Source organism: Amblyomma maculatum, chromosome 1 (genome assembly GCF_055883805.1).
Source record: "Amblyomma maculatum isolate TAMU_Amacu chromosome 1, ASM5588380v1, whole genome shotgun sequence".
Classification (NCBI taxonomy): Eukaryota; Metazoa; Arthropoda; class Arachnida; order Ixodida; family Ixodidae; genus Amblyomma; species Amblyomma maculatum.
Window position 1 is genome coordinate 146517690 of NC_139344.1, and position 21770 is coordinate 146539459.

The following is a 21770-nucleotide window of genomic DNA, read 5'->3' on the forward strand; positions in this document are numbered from 1 at the left end:
TGTTCTAAATTAATGGAATACATAATTTACTCTCACATTGTAAAATTTCTTATAGATACTAACTTTTTTCATCCTAACTAGCACGGTTTCCGCAGGGGACTCTCTTGTGATAGTCAGTTAGCTCTCTTCATAAATGATATAAGCTCTAACCTTGACACTGACACCTCAGTCGATGCCTTGTTTCTGGATTTCGAAAAAGCATTTGATAAAGTACCCCACAAACGTCTATTTTTAAAGCTCTCACCTCTGTCCCTTAACGATCTAGTTTTCAATTGGATACGAGACTTTTTAACTAACCGTCATCAGTTCGTGTTTGCTAATAACAGCTCCTCAGCTTTATCCCCCGTTGTTTCCGGAGTACTACAAGGCACTGTTCTAGGCCCTCTTTTTATTATTTATTATTTATTACATACTGCAGGTCGTGAGGCCCAAACAGGGGTGGATTAAAAACAAATTATTACAGTGATCAGTAATCTATATCTCTATATATATAATCTATATAAATGACCTTCCTAGTCATATTTCCTCAAATATTTGCTGATAACCGCGTGATCTATCGCCCGATTAACAACATAACCGATGTTAATGCGCTTCAATCTGATCTCGACAACATTCAAACCTGGTGTGACAAATGGCTTATGTCCTTAAACATTAAGAAATCAGCTCTTCTTACCGTTCATCAAAGACAGACCCCTACTACCTGGAAATACACTCTTCTTGGTTCCGACCTGAACTCCATAACTACCTACAGATACTTATTAATTAGCTTATCCGCCGATCTTTCATGGACCTATCATATAACTACACTAACAAACGAAGCTAACCGTGTCCTCGGCTACTTACGCCGTAACCTTCGTAGCCCTCTGTAAAATTATTAACATATTGCAGCTTCGTTCGACCTAAGCTTGAATACGCATGCATCTGGGACCCCTACCAAGCTAATCACATTAATTTGCTGGAATCTGTTCAGAACCGTGCGGCAGGTTTTATTTTTTCTGATTACTCATACATGTCCCCAGTGCTACCAAACTCAAAGGAAAAGCTAACCTTCCCAACCTTATTCACCGTCACAAAGTCGTCCGCCTCACCCTCTTCCATAAATTCTATTATTGAATCCCCTCTAAACTCTGCCATTCTACCAGCACACCGCCACTCCTGTCGCCTCAACCATGGCAAGATAGTATACCCACCTTCAGCCCGATCATCAGCCCATCTTTCCTCGTCTTTTGTAAGGACACCAAAGGACTGAAATGACCTTTCTGCTGCTGCTGCTGCTGTTAGCCATTGCAATCATGTCTTCTTCAAGCACTTCATTGAAAAACTCATCTGCATCACCTAAGGCCCACCCTTCATGTAAAACCCCTTCACAGGGGCATTTGAGGTATTGAAAATAGATAAATAAATATTCAAGTGGGTACCACCACCTAAACATACTAGCTGACATAAACTGTGCAAAAGAAACAATAGAAGACAGCCAGTTCAACGACACGCCCGCAGGCTGGCAATTTTTTTTATTATTATTATAAAGCCGCGTGATGCACAGAAGACACGCAAGCCTATTTTACAAGTGAACAACTTTCTTCTAAAGAGGCCTATGTGCAAGCATGATTTTTTCCGCTGTCAGATTGATGTTGCCTGTTCAGTTGGTCAGCAGTGGTCACACTAGTTTGGTTAGAAATGTTTTGCAAAGGTCCTTAGTGTGACTGCGGTCTTCTCTCTCGCAAATCAACTCCGGAAATTGCACAAAGTAGAGAAGAAGGGATGAAACCAAGATGTTGCATAGCTTGCTGCTTCTTCTGACCTCCAGGCACTTCATCACCTTGCTAACAAAGGTGCATGGAGGTAGTTGCGCAAGGCAACTACCTCCATTTTTAGATACGTTTGGCGTCCATCGTCAAGAATTTTGATAAGTCCAGGGTTTTGCAGGAATCACAGGGCACCTAGCTGAAAACGAGTACATACCGGACCTCTGAAGGCACCTATCAACTCTCAGGCAATTAAGCAGCTATAAAACTTGGCATTCGAGATTATGAACGTCATACCTTGCCCGCTGCCATCACTTCTGCTGCGAGAGAGTTTTTGAGTCAGCTTGGAATCATTCATGTTTGGCGTAAACCAGCAGCTGACATAGAGTTAGCACCAATTGCATACTTGGCTGGTTACCTTGCACGTCCATGTGAAGAGAAGGTATGAATAGTAGTTCAGCTGGAGTGAAGATTGCTGGAAAACGTATCAACCTTAGATATGCTGATGATACCACTTTAATGGCAGAAAGTGAAGTGGAACTCAAGAGACTTCTGATGCGCGTACAAGAAGAGAGTGAGAAGTTTGGGCTTAAACTGAACATTAAAAAGACAAAGATCATGGCATCTTGCCCTATCAAGTCCTGGAGCATCAAGGGACAGGAAATGGAAGCTGAGACAGATTTTCTCTTCTTGGGCTCCAAGATTACCCTGGGAGGAGACTGCAGCCATGAAATTAGGAGACGCCTGCTTCTGGGAAAGAGAGCCATGGCTAGCCTTGACCGCCTAGTAAAGAGCAGACACATTAGTCTGCCAACCAAGATCCGTAAAACTCGTGCTATGGTCTTTCCAGTTGTGATGTATGGATGCGAGACTTGGACTGTGAAGAAGGCTGACCGCAGAAGAATTGACGCGTTTGAATTGTGGTGCTGGCGGAGACTCATGAGAGTTCCTTGGACTGCCAGAAGGTCAAATAAGTCAATATTGTCGACCATAAACCCTGCCTGCTCATTGGAGGGTTAAATTCTAAAGTTAAAGCTCCGCTACTTTGGTCATCTGATGAGAAGAGAGGAGTCGCTGGAGAAAGATTTGATGTTGGGAAAGGTTGAGGGTCACCGGAGAAAGGGTAGGCAGCGAACGCAGTGGTTAGATGGCATCCTCGAGGCGCTGCAGATGAAGTTATGTGATGTTAGGAAAATAGTGAGAGACCGGAAAGCGTGGCGTGATACGGTCCATAGGGTCACGAAGAGTCGGACACGACTGAACGACTGAACTGAACCGATAGGTGCATTTGCAGACTTTGATGCTTGCAAGATGCCAACCTGCACAAAGCATGGCAAAATGTGTATAATCTCAGTCGATATTTTTTGTTTTCGGTAGTGGTACCTTCAGTAATTTCTCTGAAGTGAGAAGTGCAGCCCTTGCATCAATTCTGTCGTTCCTGCCATTGAATTGCCTTAGGCTGCTGAAAAGCGATACCACAGGATCGCTGTTGGGGGCCTGCTTTAGGACGTATCGGAAGCTGAAAATAAGAGATTCAGTTAAATGCAATGCACTAGTAAGGCACACAGAAGACATTGTTTTAAGATACTTGATGTGATCAAGAAGGTACTTAATTAGCGCCACTGTTGATCTGGTTGTCATGATTGTTACTTCGTACGTTTCCTTGCTTAACCTTTGCTTTGGTGCACCTCCTTGGACCTGAAAGTCTTTGATATGGCAAAGTCCAACTCTAACCAAGAGAGTCGCTCGTCATCTGACAAATAGAATGGCTCCTCTTGGTGTCTCCATGGCTTCACTGATGCGATGTTATGCAAGGCATACCATTTTGATATCATTCTTATAAATGGGATCGGGGTGAAGCTATCTTGAAACTCACATGCTTCAGGATGACACTGAGGGTTGTCCTGGAGGAAATGAAGTGTGGCTATAAAAAGTGGGGAAAATATATCTGTTGCCCTGCGCATCTTCATTTTTTCAAGGTTCTTTGGCTCAACATGAGCCCACATGAGGAACTTAACTTTGTAATGTCAGTAGTTCGGGAACACGGAAGGGACGGCGGAAGGAAGCGGGATCTTCAGTTTTGTGTTCTTCCTGTAGTCGTCATCTGTGAACTGCAGTGAGCATACCAGTAACTTGTCACTCGGTTCCCTACGACTTTCTTTTCCTCTGAGCCCTCCCGAGATACGTTTTTCAGCCATGCTGCTCGACGTTGTGAATCGCACGGGAACTCATGGTAACCGACCTTCGGATCTTTTCTTGCGTTCGTAGTGCATAGCAACACGCAGCAGTTGCCTGGCATGGTGCTGTATACACTTAGGATGCTGTTGACACAGGCACCGATGACACGCACGCAGAACTAGCAGAACCACGCGATTATGCTGAGCGGTCAAAACGAAAATAAGCGCCAACACAGCCAGAGTGCTCCTTCCACGTCGTCTGCTCGTCCGTGCCGGCGGCACCTCATCATGGAGTGGTGGTGCCCCCATGGAGAACGACAGCGGCAACTGTAACTTCTCCCAGTACACGCTTCCCCAGCCATTGAGGCGCAACGTAACGGGCTGCACCAAGTGCGCCTTCATTGAGCGGCTGTGTCCATAGGCTCCATCTCTGCGGCTGTGTGCCGTCTGTTACATTCGGCAGTCTAGCATCTTCGTTTGGCAAGCCATTCCTCTCTCTTTTCGGGTGTCTCCACTGCTCTCTTCGCCTTCTTACGCTTTTTCTCTCTTTATTGAGTAGCTAAGTGTCAGGCGACGACCTCAGGAGTGGAAGAGTTAATCTTCTCTTGTCTACATCACCGTTTATCAGCAGCTAAAGTCTCCTCTAAATCCATGTCAAACATTGTGATACAACCGCCTGTTTCATCTCCGCCTTTTATACACAATGCTGCGCATGCAACATGCGGTTCGGGTGATAGAGCGGTGTGCAGCGAGGAGGCGACGAAGCACGCGGCACACCTATGGGGTCTCTCTGGTTATCACGGTATCGGTGCGTGCGCACAACTGCTCATCTCTGTGACGTCACGCACGGCTCCGACAATGGAGCGGGCGCGCGGCTGCGGCGACGGCTCAGTGCACACCGCGCTTGCTGCTGCTCTCCAGTTGTCGTGGTAACGGCGCATGCGCACAACTGGCCTCTCCTGGCCACCGCGAAATGCTCAACTGGTAGCCCAGTGTAGTTCTCGCTACGAAATGTGGCAGTAAATTTAAAAAAAAATGTCCGACTCTCCGGCCCACCGAGTTGCTCGATTGCTTCTTTGTCGGGTAGGTGGAGCAGCCTGTGGAATCAGCTGCTTGGCTCACGTCTATGACAACTGTACTCACAGTCAACAGCAGTTTCTCTTCAATTCCAGACAGTGAAGGAAAGTATCAGCAAGGCAGTCGCTCTCTGTGGGAGGAGTTTCCCTATTACTATTTGTATCGCGTTTTTTGTAATATGCACCGTGCGCTAGGCACTAAAACTTTGCGAGTAGAGTCACAGACTTGTATATTATTCTCAGAAGTATAAAACTACAATGCTTCGAATGACCCTGTCATCACTACACTGCATATTTAAGAATGTAAACCTTGTATACTAGCTTTCAACACAGACAAAAACATTGTTAGGTCACTCAATAATCAAAAGCACCTGTACTGGGGGCTCACCGAAATGTGCTCAAAGGATCCAAGAAATGGGCACACCCTAAGCACTTTGCGGCCACTTCCACATTTCCTCAGCTGTTCTCGTGTGATTGATATTGGAATGAGTTTGCTGTGTGTGCAATTTCTTGTGGAAGAAAAACAACAGCTTGACAGACCTATGAGCAGCACATGAGGATCTAGAGCAAATGAGCAGTTGTAAAAAGTGTTATTTTACTCTTATTTTTCTCACAGCTAAAGCTTCCTGTGAGCCCAGGTAGTCATTAGCTGAGTGACTGTTCACACAAACGCTTTGTGTCTTTTCTAATCAAAGGTGTCCAATATTTTTATTTCAAATTATGCAGTGGTTTGTTCAGTCTCCTAGAAGTTGTGTAAGTAGGTTCTCAATGTACACCTTATCAACCGGTCTTGTGATGTTTTCGGTTTGTAACCCGGGCGGAATCCCAGCCATGGAAGCTGTGTTTAGATGAAGGCAAAACATAAAGTGCCTATGTGCTGTGTGATGTCTGTTCATGTTAAGCGACCGGGGTTGTCTAAATTAATTCTGAGACCTCCACTAAGTCGCTGTTCATAGCCTTGTGTCCGTTTTGAATGTTAACCGCTCAGGTAATTCTTAGCGTGGGATAACAAAAGGTACTCTCTCGTATTTCAACAGGCAACCTGCGGTCACATGAGCGGGCAATGCACAATGTCGAGCAGGCTGTTCACTGCAACCAGTGCTCGTTTACCTGCTCATCGAAGCGAGAACTGCAGCTGCACAAGGCAAGCCACCGAGAAGCCAGCTTGCATTGCACCCAGTGCTCATACACATGTGAGCGACGCAGTTCCTTGACCAGCCACATGAGAATCCATGATGGAACTCGGCCATACCAGTGCCAGACCTGCCCATATGCATCCAGGCACCCCGGTTGGTTTCTTCTGACCTTTTTGTTTACATGCAGTACTTTTTCTGCCTAAGATCGAGTGATGGTGAAAAATCAATGCTGAAAAGCATTATAGAGCATCGTAGCATACTTTCAGTACCCTTGGCACCTGCATCTAAATGCAGTGAAATAGAAAAGCCTTTCTTTTATTAATGTCATTTGTCAGCTCATCATCCAGACCACTTTAAAGTGGTCTGGTCATTTTTATATGGAATCTGGTTTAGAATTCGCTGATGCTAACAAATGAAGAGCGAAAATGTTTTGCTTTTGTGCATCTGATGTGGTGGTGGTGGTACAGACACCTTTCCATTTATTCTTGAGTAATCATTGTTCACTTTGGCTTGTTTGCTTTGTAGTACAGTCGAACCCGGGTATATCGAACCCGGATAATTCGAATTTTGGTTATATCGAACTCACGGAATACTATTTCCTTGAAAATCCCATCTAAATGTATAGGAAAGCTGCATTGTATATCGAACTCCAATTTCACCGGTCATTCGATATATTGAACTCCACACCATGCACTGGAAGTTTCGCCTTCCCCAGAGACGATCGCATCACCCTCAGCCGTTTGTCGTGTGAAGTTCTCAAGCCACGTGCAGAAGGAACTATAGGGAACCAGTACGGCGATGGCCGTGTGTCCTTCTTTCCTTTACTCCTTCTTATTTCTCCTCTTTCTCTACCCTCTCGCCAGCTCTTTCTCCTCTTCCTCCTCCTCTACACTCCGCTTGCCCCCATGCACTCTCCTCTATGGGCGGCGACGGTGCGGTGTCATGTGGTACGGTGCGTAGCATAGAATGAATTCCCAGTTCGTGCGATGATCGGTCCTCATGTTGTCGCAGACGGCGGCGTGCTGTCGCGTGATGGACATTAAGAAGCGGGAGAATTTGGATTTCACAACCAAGTTAGTGGCCATACAGAGCATCGAAGAGGGCGAGAAGTCCTCGGTGGCATATGCTTCTGCTATCAAGCCATCACGGGCACTCTGCCAAGTTCGCTCCCCGCCACTGCAAGGGGTGATAGTATCGCTGCGCAGCATCTTGGCGCGCTGCCAATAAATGAGCTATGGCCTGCTGCGAATGCGCAAAACAGAGGAACGAGCCAACAACTCATGCTCTTTTCTTTTTAATTCTCGGTGGCAAAAGTGGAGGGTGGGTTCATTATGGAGTGGGTTGATTGCGTGACAAATATGGCATTTTTTGCCATCACAGGCGGCATCTCAAGCCAATTTCTGTTTATCGAATTATCTATATATCGGACTATTTTGCCATCCCCTTCCAGTTCGATATATCCGGGTTCAACTGTATGCACGCTTGTGCAGTGGTTAGGCAGGCAGGCAGTGTAGGTAAATTCAGTGGTCTTTCATTTTTGTACATGGTAAGTGTGGTGTGAGCAAATTGTCAAACATGCTTTTCTGGTGTTAACTGGAAACAAGGCAGGCTACTAACCAGACTAGGATATATATAGATGTGTGCAGACGTTGCATTTCCAATCATGCCTTTAATTCTTTCTAGATAGAGTGTACATGCTATTCTTACAAGAAAAAGTAGGACGTGAAGTTACTCAGCTAAATTAATTACTGATATAGGATAGGCTTTAGCATGAAAATGGCTATGATTTGAGAGTACAATAATAATGAGGAAAAGGCAGTAAAAAGTGTGTGCACAGTGCAAAGGGGCATCACGCTTTTTTTTTTTTTTTTTTTTTTCAGTTTATAATATGGGGCTGTGTAATCTGATTCTCTTTTTGCGAGCTCATTCACTTGCCTGCTTATAATGCTGAAAATTCTGTTGCCCCCTCTCTAGCACCTGTGACTTTGATGAGGGGATAGAGCAAATACTTTGTGTATGCCCTACATTTTGCGTGAAACACTCTACTACTGTGTCCCTCATAGCCCGAGTCACTTTGGGACGTTAAACCCCACAAATCTTTAGTGTTGAGAGGCGTACTTTGTGTATGCCCTACATTTTGCGTGAAACACTCCACTACTGCATCCCTCATAGCCCGAGTCACTTTGGGACGTTAAACCCCACAAATCTTTAGTGCTGAGAGGCAAGAATGCTGACACAGAATATGAGTAAGATCTTGACCAGTAAGAGACTGACTCAGGTGATTGTGGCCTGAGTAAAAAAGAAAAGTGGCAGAAAGGGAATGGTGCAGTGTGCACAAGATCATTTCTTTTGGTGTTGTAGCCCAAGCCAGTATCCTAAAATACCTGCATCTGTCCTCCAACATAAACATCCCATAAACACTGGCAGCCAGCTGTACAGGAGAAACTGGGGAGACGAGAGCAACGTTTCATAAAGCATGGCGAAATTGATGGAAACATTTGTCACTCAGCTGTTAGTTTTAATTGCTGCCAAAACTTTTTGCTGGAGTGCATGCTTTCTATAGACACCAGATAACAACCTTTGGAGTGTTACAAGATCTTGAGGTAGTTCAGGTGGTGTTTTGCAGTGCAGTTAAATGTGCACTGTTAAAATGGAAGCATTGAGAATTATTTAGCCCTTAAAGGTCTTGTCTATATAATCATCAAACTCTTCAAAGGAGGACAGCTTTCTTCTAATACTGTTAGTTTTGGATGGCAACATGCCAAAAACTGCTCTGTGGCCATCTTGGCACGTATGCCTTTAAACATTTTTTCTGTGTTCGACGTATCTAGCCACCTGACAGAATAATAGGCCGACCAACAGGAAAGCTGTTTAACCATTACTGAATCTCCATGTTTTGCACTGTAGAATACAGATAAATGCACAGAAGAAAACAGTTCCCAAGTTTAACAAAACCAGAATCAAATATGAAGAGCGTTCAGAGTTTTGCTCATGGTGTTTGGGCCAGTCTTGTAAAGGTGTGTCGAAAGACCTTGTGAGCGTTAAAGGGTATTAGCATCTGTGCCGAAGTCGCCGTGGGTAGGAACGCAGCATCTGCATTGTAGTTAGCATTAGGGTTGGCATCAGAGGAATCTCCACGTGCTCCTGTTCTTTGGCCACTTGGACACTGTCACTGGTTGTTAACGAAGCTGTATCATGATATCAAGTGGTCATGTCAAAGTGTGAACACATTGCTGTTTATTGCCTCTAGTTTGGCAATTTTGTAGGTAGAAAGCAAGAGGCAGGCGTGTCTTTTTTTTTTTCAACATCTGAGAGCTTGTTAACTTTCAGCAGATAGCCAAAATGGGAAGATCATTTGAAACAAAAAACTATGCACCAGTCACAGCACAAGCACGAGACGAAAGGTGTAGTAATGTGAAATGGACCAGTCACAGCACAAGCACGAGACGAAAGGTGTAGTAATGTGAAATGGTATTTGGTTTCTTGTGCAGTGTGTTTTGCTCACTGTTCCTTATCAGGTACACCGAACCTCAATCATAACAAGTGTGAATTCTGTCTTTTAGTAAAATTGTGCAGCTGTCAGTAGAAGTTCTTTCTCCTTCTATTTTCAGCCAACTTGCGCAGCCACATAAAAAACAAGCACTCAAAGAAGCCATCCAAGGCTAGAAAAGGAGTGGCCAGTGCTCGTCAGGTGGTGTCATGCAATCGCACCTATCAGTGCAGTGAGTGCCCAGAGGCGTTTGTACGAGAGGACTCGCTGCGCTCACATTGCCGGCTCCACCGCAAAGGTATTCTGCCACCTGCTGCGTTGCTGCCACCTCCAGAGGAACAAGTACAAGTCACCAATGGGCTTCTTACAAATGTGAGTGCATCTGTCGCTGTCAGTTGCCTTCAATGGTTATTTAAGTTATTGTTTACTTCTTAGAAACTATTGAATGCTCACCAGTTCTTCCATGTGTATCATGTCTATGGGTAGTTACATTGCAAATGCATGATAAGAGTGTACATGCTCTTGTGCCCACAGTGTGCTGGTAGCGGCAGCAGGATCTGCATCATCTTTGCACGTTGCAAACACTGAACAGCAACGCTAACTGCATGTGGCTATGATGTGGTATGCTCTGTTTGAGCATACCACATCATAGCCTTTCTCTGCACTTGCATGCAATGCTGTGACGTCATTACAGTTGAATCCCGCCACAACGAATACCGCCACAACGAAATTTCCGCGACAACGAATAATTTTTTATTCCCCGCGAGTATCCTATAAGAATTAATGGCCTAAATTTCTCTGCACAACGAACCATTTTTGCATAGCGTTTCCGCTTCAACGAAATTTTCGCGTTCAAAATCGAAACCGAAACTAGTTTTATTGGCGAGAAGTCCAAGTCAAATCCAAAGCCACATTAAGCATGAAATCACGTGATTGCAGTTCCGCCATTTTGGCTTTGTGTCGTGGTCGCGTTGTTCACTCGCTGCCTTTCTCTTCGACAACGACGAGTTTTCATCCGCAGGACACAATGGCAACGCAAGTGAAAAAACGCAAAACTCTTTCCCTTGAGCAAAAAGCTCAAATAATCGCCCAAGCAGAAAGCGGAAGGAAGAAAGCGGCAATTGCTGAAGACTTCGGAATTCCTGCAAGTTCGCTGTCAACGATTCTAGGCAATAAGGACAGCGTTAGAATGGCACTTGCTTCAGGCACATCCTCGAAGCACAAAAAGGTGACGCGGCCCCTCCATGAAGAGTTGGACAAAGCAGTGCATGCGTGGTTTGTGGAAGTACGAGCCAGCAACGTCCCCCTGTCCTGAAGCATCGTCCAGCAGAAAGCCTTGAACTATGCATGCCTACTTGGCATTGATGATTTTAAAGCCAGCATTGGCTGGCTAAACCGTTTCAAGGCCCGCCATAACATCGTTGGAAAAGTGTTGTGCGGCGAGTCAATGTCAGCAGACGTGGACGGAGCAGCTGCTTGGAAGGCGAGTAACATGGCCGGAATTTTAAGCAACTTCGCGCCTGCAGACATTTACAACGCCGACGAGACCGGGCTATTCTACGAGATGTTGCCGGCTAGGACGCTCGACTTCAAGGGGCAGCGCTGTCACGGCGGCAAACACAGCAAAAAACGCATCACAGTGCTGCTTTGCACAAACATGGATGGCTCGGACAAGCGTCCGCCGTTAGTCATAGGCAAAAGTGCCAAGCCGCGCTGTTTTAAGGGAACTCGTAGCCTACCTGTGCAGTACAAGGCGAACAACAAGTCATGGATGACCCGCGCTATTTTCACCGAGTGGATGATGGCATTCGACCGCGACATGAAGCGGCAGGGCCGTAAAGTTTGCTTGCTTTTGGACAATTGTTCAGCGCATCACTCCGACGAAGTCAAGCTCACTAACACGGAGCTGAGGTTTTTCCCTCCCAATTGCACGTCTGTCTTACAGCCTCTCGATCAGGGCGTGATTCTTAGCCTGAAGCGCGCTTACCGCGGGAGGTTAATTCAGCGGCTGCTTTTTAACACTGAAACCGGCCGAGACACGAAGGTGGACTTGTACGTGGCACTGCAGATTATGTCTGCTGCCTGGAGCACACTGGGGCGCTCAGTAATTGTGAACTGTTTCAGGCACGCCGGATTTGCCGAAGGTCGACCCGTACACTCTGCTGGCCTAACACCAGGCGTTACAGACGACGACGAAGAGGCGTCACCGGCTCCGGGGATCGCGGCCGCCTGGAAAACGCTGGGAGAAATAGGAACCGTGCCGCCTAATCTCGAGCTCGACGAATACATCGGCGCTGACGCTTGTGTTGTTGTTCACGAAGATGTGAGTGATGAGCAGATCATAAAAGCTGCCCGGAATGATAAGGACTCTTCCGATGAAGAAGACGACGACGTACAGGAAGCGCCGGCTGCGGCAACCGCCGTACAGGTGATGGACGCTTTTGATGTCATCAGGAATTTCGTTGCTGTCCGAGACGACGATGTTGCAATGGGTTTGCTGACCGAGTGCGAAAATCGCGTGACGGCGTTGCTCGCCGTGAAGCGTAAGCAAACCAAGCTTACAGATTTTTGGCATTAAACGCCTTTGCTGCTGCTTGGGCAATTCTTTCTGCGTTTCACGTCAAATTTTTGCGATAACGAAGTTCCGCGAGAACGAATTTTTTTTCGTGCACCGTGAATTTCGTTATAGCGGGATTCAACTCATTACTCTATCTTGCCCCGCCATGGTGGTGCAGTGGTTAGGGCGCTCGACTACAGTTAAACCTCTATGTAACGAAAGTCCATGTAGCGAATTCCTCAATATTACGAAGTTTTTATGTTTACGAAGTTACGAAGGTTTTATATATTTGAAAACGCCATGTAACAAACATGTCACAGCGGTTGACCTTGATGTAACGAACTCACAGCGCCGACTGTCTGTTAGCTAGTGCCGAGTCACTGGAAATTCGGCACAACCCTGCAAGTTTCATGAAGATAAAACACGAACTGAAGTGAGAAGGCCTACTATAGCAACGAGCGACCGGAGTGGATACAGCGCTTCGTGTTTCAGCTCTTTCCTATTCTATGAGCGCAGCTTAGTCTCCAATACGACAGCACCTTCGTCCACTTCCTAAAATGGTCTATAAGGCTCCATTATTCAGTTTCTATTTCATTTGCCATGACGTCAGCATGACGGCCACATCAAACGAAAGCAGCGGTAGCCACTCATAGAATCAGAATTCAGCAAGGACCCACGTCAACAAAAGCCGTCACCACTTGCCATATGCAATGGCGCACCATTAGCCAATAGCGAGGTGCGGTCACCATTCTGCGAATGGTGCTGCTGCTTCCAACATATGCTTGAAAGCCTGCCTACATCACTAAACAACAGGGACCAACGCCAGGGGACCAAATGGATCCAAAATGGAAAATGTATAATCCACAGCCTCTGGTTTTACCTGTATTCAGGAAGCTGACTTCTAAATCATACTTTTTGAACTTATCTTCTGGGAAGCCATGTCATAGATATGTAGAAGGCATTGAAAGAAGTTTATAGTCATCAGTAGTTTACTGTTAACGCTGCTTTCATATTGGCTCTGGATATGTACTAGTGTTGATGCAGTACATTGTTCTTTTCTCTTTGGCAAGGTACATTTTCTTGCGGCTACCTTTTCTGGTAGAAATCAAGTTCAACATATCTATAAAACCAGCTTGGAGTTTGAAAGTGAGGTGAATTCGAGCTTTATCTAAAAAGGGAGAATTCTGATACCCTACTTCCTGATTGTTTCTTGTTCTGGATGACTGATCCTACCCAGCAGTGAAAAATTTGATTTCCACCTGAGTACGGAGCACAAAATGTTTCCAAAATAGATTAGTAGCACACCTTCTGCCATATTCTTGCCAACAATTTTACCATTACTATTAATGTCTACTTTTTTTCCCCTTAATTTCTTGCCTCACATGCATTTCAAGATACAAAATGATGTAAAGCCATGGGTGTACGTCTGTGGCCATGTAAGTGTGTGGCATTGAATGCTCATTAATTTGGACATGGATGGGCTTGCAGCGATTAATTCAGACAGGGTTCGCTTCAAGGTATGATTCGCGAAGCTAGTGATCATCTAAACTTACCTCCTTGAACCTGAATTGCATGAGGCATTGGTGCTCGCACTCCTCAAATGTGCACGCTATGGCAAGCGCGACGATCTGAAGTCCCCGCGGCTGTAAGATAGCCTTGCAGCATAGTATCATTTTCACTTAAATTCATGTCATCCTGCTGCTGCCATCAGGTGTGCGCAACGGCCAGTCGCACAATTTCAGATACTGCGTTGCTTTTCACTGGCCTTTTAGTGTTATTTGAGATGGCATAACGCTATCCTAATGCCTATGCAGTTTTTTTTCTTACGTGTGGACTGTCGCATTTTGAGGATGCATCCTCACGACAGGACAGGGCCATTTGGAAAGCTGCACCACTGATACTAAGTCACACTGCAGAAAAGAGCCACGGAGACTTTCGATTTCCCGACAGTGTTCGCAAAGCAAAGCACTTGGCAAAGCCTCTAACCAATGTCGTCATTGTTAAGTTTTCATCTCGTGTACAGATAGCCATATTCCAGGCATTCATTTGATAGAATTACAGGGATTCAAATGTATTTTGGCAATTTTTTACGGCCCAATTAAGATTTTACTGTAAACCACTGGAATAGTCACATGAGTGTAGATTGACGGCACATCGTTCAGCAATGGGAAATATGCAATGCAAGCTTCATTGTTTGTTTTGCATTAGCACCGAGGTCTTGTTCTTATGTTATTGTCTTCTGTCCTTTTCTATCAGGAACAGGTACCAGTCATACAGCCCTCCTCAAAAGATAGCATCGAACAAGGTTTAGATACCTCCTGCCTGGTCCCTGCCACCACAAGCACTACCTTCACTGTGTGCACAGCTTCTGAGGAAGCACAGCCATTGTGCCAGCCATCAGAAGATGCCACTGGATCAGGCCAAGTGCTTGAATGTCTTGTGCGTGACCCTGTAACAGTGGAGTTTCTTCCAGATAAGCAACTGCTGCTCTTAGCTTCTGGACAGGATACGACTGCTGCCTCTACTACCAACCTCTTTTTGCTTGAGTCAGCATTACAACCAGCTTATTGGGCATCACCACCAGTAGCCACCCTTGAGAATTCAGCTTAGTAACAGCAGCTGGAAAGTATTGAACGAAAAATATGAAAATGAAGCCTCATAAATTTCAATTAGGCACAAAGTTGTCAGCATTGGAAAGTATTGAAAGAAAAATATGAAAGCGAAGCCTCAATTTTTATTTAGCACAAAGTTGCCAGCATGGGAAAGTATTGAAAGAAAAATATGAAAGCGAAGCCTCATAATATTCAATTAGGCACGAAGTTGCCAGCATTGGAAAGTATTGAAAGAAAAATATGAAAGCGAAGCCTCATAATTTTCAATTAGGCACGAAGTTGCCAGCATTGGAAAGTATTGAAAGAAAAATATGAAAGCGAAGCCTCATAATTTTCAATTAGGCACAAAATTTCCAGCATTGGAAAGTATTGAAAGAAAAATATGAAAGCGAAGCCTCATAATTTTCAATTAGGCACGAAGTTGAAAGCATTGGAAAGTATTGAAAGAAAAATATGAAAGCGAAGCCTCATAATTTTCAATTAGGTGCAAAGTTGCCAGCATTGGAAAGTATTGAAAGAAAAATATGAAAGCAAAGCCTCATAATTTTTAATTAGGCACAAATTTGCCAGCGTTGGAAAGTATAGAAAGAAAAATATGAAAGCGAAGCCTCATAATTTTCAATTAGGCACGAAGTTGCCAGCATTGGAAAGTATTGAAAGAAAAATATGAAAGCGAAGCCTCATAATGTTCAATTACGCACAAAGTTGCCAGCATTGGAAAGTATTGAAAGAAAAATATGAAAGCGAAGCCTCATAATTTTCAATTAGGCACGAAGTTGCCAGCATTGTAAAGTATTGAAAGAAAAATATGAAAGCGAAGCCTCATAATTTTCAATTACGCACAAAGTTGCCAGCATTGGAAAGTATTGAAAGAAAAATATGAAAGCGAAGCCTCATAATTTTCAATTACGCACAAAGTTGCCAGCATTGGAAAGTATTGAAAGAAAAATATGAAAGCGAAGCCTCATAATTTTCAATTACGCACAAAGTTGCCAGCATTGGAAAGTATTGAAAGAAAAATATGAAAGCGAAGCCTCATAATTTTCAATTAGGCACGAAGTTGCCAGCATTGTAAAGTATTGAAAGAAAAATATGAAAGCGAAGCCTCAAAATTTTCAATTAGGCACAAAGTGTCCAGCATTGGAAAGTATTGAAAGAAAAATATGAAAACGAAGCCTCATAATTTTCGATTAGGCACAAAATTTCCAGCATTGGAAAGTATTGAAAGAAAAATATGAAAGCGAAGCCTCATAATTTTCAATTAGGCACGAAGTTGAAAGCATTGGAAAGTATTGAAAGAAAAATATGAAAGCGAAGCCTCATAATTTTCAATTAGGTGCAAAGTTGTCAGCATTGGAAAGTATTGAAAGAAAAATATGAAAGCAAAGCCTCATAATTTTTAATTAGGCACAAATTTGCCAGCATTGGAAAGTATAGAAAGAAAAATATGAAAGCGAAGCCTCATAATTTTCAATTAGGCACGAAGTTGCCAGCATTGGAAAGTATTGAAAGAAAAATATGAAAGCGAAGCCTCATAATTTTCAATTACGCACAAAGTTGCCAGCATTGGAAAGTATTGAAAGAAAAATATGAAAGCGAAGCCTCATAATTTTCAATTAGGCACGAAGTTGCCAGCATTGTAAAGTATTGAAAGAAAAATATGAAAGCGAAGCCTCATAATTTTCCATGGAAGAAGGAAAGAACTTAGGAGAGGCCCTGACGTCACTGTTTAGAAGCAGGCGCGGCCACGACGCTCACGTACCTCGGGCCCCTAGCAACACTATTCTAGGGATCCGAGTTTTCATAGCAACAGCGATGCCGTTGCTAATGGCCCGAATTGACTAACCCTAAATTTTGACGTCACTTCCGCCACACTTTCTCCAATGCATTGGGAATGGCAAGGGCCTCTCCTGAGTTGTTTCCTTCCTCCTTGTAATTTTCAATTAGGCACAAAGTTGCCAGCATTGGAAAGTATTGAAAGAAAAGTATGAAAGCCAAGCCTCATAACTTTTTTTTCAATTAGGCACAAAGTTGCCAGCATTGTACTTTGATATTTTTGTTGCTGCTCGTACATGTTGTACATAGCCAACACATCTCCTGACATAGTGAATCGAGAAAGTTTACTACTGAGATGTGTTGGCTTCACTATTTCTTCATGTTTTTGTCAACTTTTGTTGATTTTTGGCGTATTGCTCTCTTTTTATTGCTGCTTTTTGCACTCAGAGCCAGTTAAAATTATTTACACTTTATCTATGAGTCAGTGTAGACTTCATGCTTTACATCAACATTGTTTAAATTGTCAGGCACGCATTGCAGAAAATGGCAAGCCTGTCATTGCAACACCCAGTTTTTTTTTTTTTCTTACATGCCTGTCACATGTCTAGGGCAGTACATGCATCCTGAAGCAGGAGTTGATAATGTGGCTTACAAGCTGATTATATAACCTGTGCAAATTGCACTGGATTTGCAAGCTTTGCAAATGCTACTGTGCTTTCTGAACATGCACTTGCTGCCCTAGGTGTTCTTTGTCCTCCTCCTTGTACAGCACTGCTAACACCACAGAGCATCAAAGGAAGCAACTAAGGCTATTGATTTTCATTAGTCTAAGGTGCAAAAAAAAATTTTTTGAATGATGAAAGTGCATGACAGCATCAGTAAAACAAACAGTCGCCAAATGTGGGTCATGAAACGTCATTGTTTTAGCTCATTTTTCCTCCTTTTAACGGATATTTGTTTTATTCATACCATCATGGTTTTCGTTGTATGGATTTGTAGATAAAATAAATATGCTCACGAGCACTTTTGTTGTGTCAGCCTTTAAGGTGTAGATCTATTAGATTTTCACTATCGTTTAATACAGAGGAATAAATAGTCATGGCTGTACATTCTTGATCAAATGTCTTTGGCCACGTGGCTTGGTTTTAATAGAAGTGCATAGTGTAGCAGTCACAACGTCTTAAAGTCTAAAGGAGCAGAGATGCTAAATTTTATATGTGTGCTCTGGCTTTTGCATGACAGAAAACATCGACTGCCACGTGGATTGAGTGAAAAAGCAGTAAATAATATGTAATTTGATTCTTTCCTTTCGTGCTGTTTGGTTTCGGTTTCAACTGCCGAGCGATGGCTATGACATCGCAAATGTTTATGTCGCGTGAGGCATACAAAACCTGCAGTTTAGTCACTGTTTCTTCAATTTTAATTCGATTTGGAATCACGAAAAAAAGTTAGCAGTGATTATATCGCAGTTTTTTGATGACTCACCTGACCTGAACTCATCTGCAATGTCACAGCAGTTGAAACCTAAACTGTGCGCGAAAACATTCATTATTGATTATAAGTTAGTTAGTTGCCATAGGTGAATTCCAAGTTATGATTCATGTGTGCTACAGTCGAACCTGGATATATCGAACCCGGATATATCGAATTTCGGCTATATCGAACTCACGGAATATCCCCTTGAAAATCCCATGTAAAAGTATAGGAAAGCCGCGTCATATATCGAACTCAATTTCACCGGTCGTTCGATATATCGAACTCCACACCACGCACTAGAAAGTGTGCCTTTCCCAAAGACGATCGCATCACCCTCGGCCGCTTGCCGCGTGACGTTTTCAAGCCGCGCGCGAAGTAATGAGAGGGGACAGTTCGGCTAGGGCAGCGCTGCGCCCATTCCCTTAAGGCGCGCGCATTTGCGGTTATCGTTTCCCGCGCACCAGCATGTGACATTTGCAAGTCATGTGCGTGACTGAACCAGAGAGAACCGGTGGGAACGAGTGGGGAAAAACGCGACAGAGCGAAGCGCAAGGGTGTGCCCATTCTTTTGCCGAGCTATCTCTCTCCTTTCTCTTTCCCGGCCTTCGTTCGCAGTAGCACGCGTTACGCATGCGCCAAGCCAGCTCAGCCCGTTTTCAGACAGAACGTCGGACGCTTTCCCCAGCGTGTTGCGAACCCTCTGCGCGCAGCGGCTGACGTGGCTATGGCGCCTGCGGAAGTTAACAAGCGGAAGATCTACCTTTTTTTTTTTTTTTTCCCCGAGAGTCGTCTATTTTTATCGTTGTGCTGTACGCGTGGCGTAGCGTAAGATATGGCGTTACGAAGCGGCTTTTTTTTTTTTTTTTTTTTTTTTTTTTTTGCGGGAGTCGTTCATTCTTGCATGTATGAATTAACGAAAGCACGCGGTCAGCTGCAATCATGACACCAGCTTTTAGCATTTTTCGCTTCAAACAGCATTTGCAGCTACTGTATCACGCTTTCCAATATTTTGTGGCAGAGGACTACACCCGCCTAAAGCGCGGCGTTATAAATCTAACCAGGCTTGTGCAATTAAGCCATCACAGGCAGTCTGCCAAGTTCGCTCCCCGCCGCCGCAGGAGCTATAAAAAGAAACACGCTGCGACGTTATCGCTGCGCAGCATCTTGGCACGCTGCCAAGAAATGAGCTGTGGATGAGACGACCGAAACAGAGTGCGACATGCAAGCGAAAACGCTGGCGATTTCTGCCGCGGCGACGCAGAAACCTTGTTTCGAGCTGCCGCAGTGGGTGGAACAGTGGGGGAACGGCAGAGTGACGCAGTTCCAACAAGTTGGAAATTTTGTGCTCTGTCGCTGCGGCTCGTCGCTGAGATCGCTTAATCGCTTGCATGTGAGTGAGCTGGCCATAACGCTTTTTTTTTTCTTCCAAATTCGCGAGTGCAAAAGTGAAGGGTGGGTTCACTATGCGAGTGAGTTGATTACACGACAAATGCAGTATCGTTTTTTCGCATTTTAAGTGCTGTCCCAAGCCGATTTCTATATATCGAATTATCGATATATCGAACTATTTCGCGATCCCCTTCGAGTTCGATATATCCGGGTTCGACTGTATTGCCTTGTGCAGTATTTCATAGAAAATAACACTCATCCAAAAATTTGGTGTGTCTACTCCTTCAAAGAGCAATGGTCCCTGAAAGGTTCAGTTTAATTTGTGCTCATTCAAAATTAATAGTGTCTGTTTAGTGATTTCAGAGATGGCTGTTGTAATAAAGCTGTATTTTCATTGCAGTGGAGCATAAAATGTACTCTTCATGATGTGGTGTTAGCTTTGTTTCGCTTCTTTCATTTGTAAACATTTGTAAGCTTGTTGAAGGCTGATCTATGCAGTGGCTGTTTTAGCCGAGTATTGATGTGCATATTTTTTATATTGAATGCTACAGTTAGTGCTGAAGAATTCAAGTGCAGTAGAATCTGTAATTCAATGCAGCAGATTTCAGATATTGCTTTCAGCAGAAATATTTATTTTTTTAGAATGTAGTTTTTGAATTACCTGGGGTGACCTGAATGTGCATGTGTGTGTACCTTTTTGTGGTACTTTCATTACTACATTTCTTTTTTGTTCCCCATTTTCAATGTGTCATTGCATTTTGACTGTTTTTTGTCATGACTTAGTACCAAACTGGCACACATACACAAAACTAAGGGTCAGTCCAAATCTCGAGAGAACTTCTTTTTGGCACATGAGTAATATTTGCTGTTCAAGTTACTGAAGTTTTTGTCAGGTCTAGCAGCTCTTTACTCTGCAGAACCCATCTCTTGTTTTTTTGGCCATAATCACTGTTTTGTGTTTAAAGGAAGCCAAACCTCTTTTTTTGTTGTGCTATGAAAAACAAAGCTGCAAGCATTGCAAGTGCTGATTTTGCTATTTCCATGAGTATGTATAAAAAGATATCCTATGATTTCTTTTAGGTTGGCCGAGGTGCACCGGCTGAAACACAGTCGCACTCGTGTCACCTACAACGCACAGGATGTGGACTGAGTTTGCTTTTTGAAGTAGCATTAGCTAACCCGTGGTGACAAGTTTTTGCATTTAGCGGCTACCTGAAAAAGCAGAGCAGCCTGCAGTGTCTCTGTATATGTTTGGTTGCACTGGTAATTTCTGGGCCACACACAAAAGTATCATTCAGACTGCGACAGATATATTTTACAAAGCCATGGCTTTGCATTTGTTTGTGGCTTGTACCATGTGATGAGCAAAGCAATATCCTAGACAACGCGAATAAATGAAGCCACGATGCTGTTTTTATTTTTTTATTAACTGGTTTTTGTTTATTTTTATTGACACCTGCTCTCTCTGTCCATGGTAAAATAGCAGGAGCATTCTATATTTGTGTCAAATTCATGCATTTGATTTCTGACATGGCCACTTGTTTATGAGAACAAAATTCTTTAGTAGCTTTAAATAGGAAGGTTATTTAGAAAGTTGCATCGCTCATTGTTTTCACAAGCTTGTACTATTTGGTGAAGAACCTGTTAATATTGCTGTAACGAGAGGCGCACAATAAGGTTTGTTTTTGGGGCTGTAATTCTTTGTTTAGTCCATGGAATTGAAAGATGTTGCATTCATATTAAGTTTGGAAATGAAAGCTTGGAAGTCGGTATGGGGGACTGAATCTAGACAAAAGCTATTGTTGAAAATCACAAGACCAGAGGAGCAATTATTGCAGGTACTAGTTCTTACTGGTTTGAGGCAGGGCGCCTCTGTGTTAACACTTTATGTACTGCATTGTGGCAACAGAGGAAAAGATTTTGAAGAAAGCAAAGACGCAGCAACTGTCGCTGAGTGCCGTGGCAGCATCAGTCTGCAACTAAGATACAACCTGCGGCCTCGATGTAGTAAAATCACATTTGTGGGTAGCTCTTCCTCACACGTAGCGAGATGTCGGCGTTCAATGCACCAGTCATGCGGTGCCGAAGATTTGCAGCGGCTCTTGCATGGTGTTAGAGGTGGGACTCGGGTGCCGCTAGACGGATCGTCGGCCGCATCGACGCCCGCTCCACCTCGGGAAGAAGTGCCACTGAGCGAAGGAGTTGGGAACAGAAGGACGAAAACTTGGTTTATTTACATTGTTAACAGTAGGAAAGAACTCCAGAGAACTACGGATGATGATGCCCGCACACACACACAGTTTTAAAGGGTCCGTGTTCCCTAGGTGAAGGGCGGC

General features: G+C 44.0%; 1 protein-coding gene across 3 annotated transcripts in view; it reads left to right on the forward strand.

The window, feature by feature from the left end:
• LOC146204266 (uncharacterized) overlaps positions 1 to 20859 on the forward strand; it is an 87718-nt gene extending 66859 nt beyond the window's left edge. For all 3 annotated transcript variants that reach the window (XM_084589213.1, XM_084589214.1, XM_084589215.1), the window contains exons 8-10: positions 6036 to 6287; positions 9746 to 9996; positions 14438 to 20859. In XM_084589213.1, the coding sequence (XP_084445339.1) occupies positions 6036 to 6287; positions 9746 to 9996; positions 14438 to 14791 (857 nt within the window). In that variant the 3' untranslated portion in view covers positions 14792 to 20859. The remainder of the gene's footprint in view (positions 1 to 6035; positions 6288 to 9745; positions 9997 to 14437) is intronic.
• Positions 20860 to 21770: the final 911 nt, after the last annotated feature.